Genomic DNA, 5,256 nt, shown 5'->3' on the forward strand with positions numbered 1-5,256 from the left:
TGTTAATTTCTTCTTTTATATTTTAATTGCAACGTACACAGTGTTGTTTTCTACTTGTATCCGCTGTAATAATAAAATCACACAAAAAAGAGAAAGGTGAAAATGCGGCGAAAATTTCCAAGTATACAATGCATAGCCTTAACAACGTACCGTCTTAAATATACTCATGGCTAAAGGTCTCAATAGTCGTCAATTACGAGTTTCAATTTTCAAAGTTTAACGTTTGAAAACAAAATGGTTAATTTGTTTCAAGCCGTAGCATGTCGATAGAACAAATATTCAGAATGCAATTGTTCAAAAAATATCAACAATGTACTCGGCTATGTCATCCGAAATCTAACGAGAATGCCCTTATGTCTATATTTCAACAAAACCGTTATTTTAACTCAAAATCGATAACACTATGACAAAAAAAATAACAAAACAAGTTTTACAAGGAGTAACCTGAAAACAAAATCAAGGAAAATGAAACCATGTGTACTGTAAGGCTTAGCGTCTCCTGCTTATACAATCAAGGGGTACAACTCTATTTAGAAAGCTGGTTGACAAATGGGACAAACGCAAAGAGACAACTACGCATAAATATGTGTCCATCACTGAGCTGCACACTACCATAAGACGGACAAAGGGCGACAAACACGTCAAGACATGAAACAGAGGAACACATCAACAAATATAGTCGGTCCCAGTCATGTTTTTAATAATATGTTAGAACCATAATTGCGAAAAAGATGCAACAGCAATCATTTTGGATGTCGTAAAATCGGTAATGAGAAATTGGGACAACTGTGATAAGTACATGCAAATAAAAATGCAAAAAATGATTGGTAGTATTAAATATTATTCATAAACATATGAAAATAAAGAATGGAAAAAAATGTACAACACACTAAGAAACAGACATTTCGTCCACTTAATCCGACATCGTATGTAAGTCTCATACACTGACAAGTAGCAGCAGGCATGTGAGCCAGCAGACCAATATTAGTGAACCATTTAGTCGAATAACTTCTTGGAATGAAAACAAATGCTTATCGCTTGTTCAAACCTCGTGGGTAGCGGGTTTGTAGGTTGGTGATCCAGTACTTATCTCGAGCGCCGTCTCGATTCATTCTATGGTGGGCAATGGTCTATGTCCACCTGCGTGTCTTTTCAACTATTGATTGATCAAAGTGACTTGTCAGAGAGAAATCCGGTTTGTTTTGCATAACTGGACAGTGGTGGTTGTTGACTCTGATATTGAGCTTTGTGCTACTTTCATCCACCTGCAGCATATTGCATTTTTCCGAAGTTATAAGATACACTGCATTGGCTAATGTGCATGTCATTATTTGTGATATGTGAGGAGCAAAACAGTTAGGAAAATGTATTAACTATGTACCGGATAGAGTTTACGTTTTATTGATTTAGTTTTCATTTGTATCTCTACATTTTTATGACTGCCACGCTTAATTTAACGATTGCAACTGATACGACAGTATTACGGTGACGATATCTGATTTTTTGGTGTCCGATATTGTATATAGCATTTATATTGATTGATATTTCCTATAGCGTACATATCGTTAACAAAACATGTAACGTTCTGCACTCCAATTATCCCTAGCCAATATAAAAGTATTTTCCGAATAAAAAGCTTCCATTCGACCTTCGTACATTACTTTTCTTAATGAAATGTGGATTTCCAATTCATATCACTGCATTAATATACTTTGGTTTTGTTCACATTTAATGTCCTTTTGCTGTAACTTCCCGTTTCAACATATGCTTCTTGATATAAAGAATCGACGCAAATTCATAAATATCTAAATACGAAAGTTAATTTGTGTTAAGCTTTGTTGTTTTACTTTAAAAATACGAAAACACTGAAGAGGGAGAATGTAATGAAGCCAGCGAAGGATTCGAACCCTCAACCTCAAGTCATGATACCGTCGTTCGAACATACTGCGATTCCTGGCCCAGTCATACTGAAGGTAAATGTATGCTGCAGTAAGTTACCCTGAATTTCTTTTTTGATATATAGCAGCAAAATTTGGGCAAGGTTACTTCTATTGACCAGGAAGCTTGTTCGTTAGATAGATAGTATAACAATTTGAGGTTCAGTGTTCGAATCCACCGATAGTCACACTGATTTCACTCTTTTATTTATTTCCTTTTGTATTTTTCATAAAAGTTCGTCAAAATTACTATTGTCTTTTAAGAACGATTTATCAAGCAATAGTAAAACTGGAAAAAGTTAGTTTCCAATGCGTAGTGATGATTTTCATCAGGGGAACAAACAAAGGGGTTCTAAAGGGAAAACTGTATGTACGTTAAACTTCATTAGAATGTTCTAGAGTTTAACCTATTGTGGGGCAGTATAAGATCACATTTGAAGTTGTATGTGTATACCGTTATCGGCAAAAAAACACACACAAAAACAGAAACAAAAATATTAACCAACTGGGAAATTGTTAAGAAGAAAGTTAAGTTCATATCAACAACTTGTACATTTGTAATCGAAGTTGCTATTTTAAGGCATAAAAAAATCTAGTTTTACACAAGAGTGTCGGCGTCACGGATATGTTGAGATCATAATAAACACCATACCACTGGTGCCATATAACCGGCTTTGAAGATAAAATAATAAATATTGCTGTTAAAATAATTATAATTTTAAAAGCCAATGTAGAGGGATTCTTTTATATGAAAAATCAGCAAAATCAAGGTAAATAACCATGCAATCATACGATCATTCTGTCTGTATAATGATGTCAGTTAAATGTACATGTTTTCCTCTCAATAATGGTGTCACAATGGACTCAAACGTAGTCTTTCTGCGTCTCAAGCTATTCTATTCTTCCTTATGTCCTCTCTTTTTTTTGAAGCTTCTAGAGTTTCTGCGAGTGTTGCCTTCCCTTGTCTGTCTAGATTAAGAGTTTATTTTGCCGTCTGTAGAAGAACCTGCCAAGGTTGACCATGTCTGGGATAACGATGATACCGGGGATTACAATCATAATGGCTATAGCCACACCTCCCATGGCGACACTGCTTGGCCGAGAGTCGTAAACACTGATGAGTTTCCGGCGGTTTGTTGACAAGTTGTTTTTGTTTACAGCCAGCTGAGATTTCAATTCTTTTATGACACTTTTCAACTCTTCATGGCTGAGTTGGTTGCTCTTATTGTTTTTGACACAACACTCTTCACAGATACCATCAACCAGAGTGTTATTGTAAGCTGTGGGCACAACATTGGTAGACATCGTCGGGACAACAGCAATTGCTCCAGCTGTGGGTGTGCTTTGTGTCGTGGTCCTGACATCTGAATTCACTTCAGCCGAGTGTGTGCTTTGTGTCGTGGTTTTGACATCTGACGTCACTTCAGCCGAGTGTGTGCTTTGTGTCGTGGTCTTGAGATCTGACGTCACTACAGCTGAGCGTGTGCTTTGTGTCATGGTCTTGACATCTGACGTCACTTCAGCCAAATGTGTGCTCTGTGTCGTGGTCCTGACATCTGACGTCACTTCAGTCGAGTTTGTGCTTTGTGTCGTGGTCTTGACATCTGACGTCACTACATCTGAGTGTATGCTTTGTGTCGTGGTCTTGACATCTGACGTCACTACAGCTGAGTGTGTGCTTTGTGTCGTGGTCTTTACACATGGCGTTGCTTCAGATGAGTAAGTACTTTGTGTCGTTGGAACATCTAAAATTGAGAAGGGGATTTTTTATAACAGAAATCAATATTAACAGAATGGTAATCTAATGATAAAATTGGAACAACATGTTTATCTGTTTGGAAATCTTCAACGATATTTTATAATTAAACTAAGACAGATAAAGTCGAAATTTAAAAGCATATTTTTCATTGCTGTTTAACTTGCCTAGACCAGCATTATACGGATAGAATATTAACAGTTTTGAACCATAATCAAAGGTGTTCCAATAACTATTTCTATGATTCTGCCAGTTTTACACTATCGTCTCTGTATCCCTGAAATATATCTTGACAAAATAGAAGGTAAGCGGTTAGCTGTGGTAAAACAAATCTCTGACAAATCGCTAGGCTTATACCAGTCCTTTGAAGATTACCCAGAAGCGACGCACCATTTCAAAGTAGCTTTATTGTATCGTTACGCGCAATTTCTATGATGTATACTTGTCAACTTGTATCAACTATAGGAGTTCAGAGTCTTCAATTTGGCGAGACATTATCCAGGGGTAAACAGAAGGTAAGACAGCGTAATCCCTTGGATTTTGAGGCTGCACAATAACAAGATCGTGACAGACCTTTTACCGTATCTATCAATATCAAAGTAGATAGATAGATAGATAGATAGAGTGAATACATAATAATAATACCACTGACAACTTCTATGCTCATTTTACTAATATCAGTTGACCAACATTTGCAGGCAAGATAAATCATAGGCCCGGTAAGTCTCACTTAAATATATGTCATAGATTTTTACTTCAGCGCCACTCTTACCGTACAATACTAGTTTAATATTTGATATCGTATAGCAAATACCGTGTCACATTTTGCTTTGCAACAGTCTGATTTTAAAGTAGAATACTTTTCTTGCGTTAATTTGAAAATGGAGACTACAAAAATTATTTTGTAGAGAACTCATAAAATTTCATTTGTCTATTAACACTTTTTTCATTGGATCCTTCTGTTAGATAGGCCTTATTGTATTTTGTATACGTTACCGTTTCCACATAGACCTATATTTATGGACGGTGTATCACACTTTGCAGCGTGGGTCCTATCGCACTTTAGAGCAACACAGCTCTTATTGGGGAAGCTATTAGGTTCTTCCACTCCATCCATTTTTTTCCATACACTGTATCTGTTTAAGAGGGGTTTCAAGCTAGTACATTGACTACGTAAATAAATTAGTTCATCGGTTGCAATTCCAGTCCGGTACTGAAATCGACACCTAAAAAAAGAAAATTACATGATATGGAAGACAGTATAAAGTGATGATACAAATGATTTTATTTGTTAATGGCGAAAATAACAAATTATTAACAATTAATATCACTTTATGGATCAATATGCATGGTGATATGTTGTATTCAGGACAAGTTTGCTCTTTTATCCTTTAATACTCTTTTCTCATTAATCAAAGCATTATGTCACTTGACAAAATAGAGTACTAAAATTGTTGTGTTCAATTTCATTGCACTACATGTTTTATCATTAGCATGCTTTAAGGTAAAGAAGTAATTGATTAAGATAGGTATTAGACACACTGTAGATGTAATGAGTGAAAT

At 35.8% G+C, this 5,256-nt stretch overlaps 1 protein-coding gene across 1 annotated transcript; it reads right to left on the minus strand.

Annotated features, from left to right (window-relative positions):
* Positions 1 to 2,906: 2,906 nt before the first annotated feature.
* Positions 2,907 to 4,810, minus strand: LOC110452297 (mucin-3A-like). Its single transcript, XM_021500717.1, has 2 exons — positions 4,690 to 4,810; positions 2,907 to 3,682 (listed from the first exon to the last, which is right to left on the minus strand). The coding sequence occupies exons 1-2, from the start codon at positions 4,808 to 4,810 to the stop codon at positions 2,907 to 2,909; spliced, it is 897 nt and encodes a 298-aa protein (XP_021356392.1).
* Positions 4,811 to 5,256: the final 446 nt, after the last annotated feature.

Source organism: Mizuhopecten yessoensis, unplaced genomic scaffold (genome assembly GCF_002113885.1).
Source record: "Mizuhopecten yessoensis strain PY_sf001 unplaced genomic scaffold, ASM211388v2 scaffold6579, whole genome shotgun sequence".
In the NCBI taxonomy this organism is placed as follows: domain Eukaryota; kingdom Metazoa; phylum Mollusca; class Bivalvia; order Pectinida; family Pectinidae; genus Mizuhopecten; species Mizuhopecten yessoensis.

What these genes read in the sequence shown, in the direction of transcription:
- LOC110452297 (XM_021500717.1), bottom strand. Translation starts at nt 4,810, where the DNA reads ATGGATGGAGTGGAAGAACCTAATAGCTTCCCCAATAAGAGCTGTGTT. An exon ending in TATAGGTCTATGTGGAAACG is followed by an intron (nt 3,683 to 4,689) that starts GTAACGTATACA and finishes TCTCAATTTTAG; the next exon opens with ATGTTCCAACGACACAAAGT.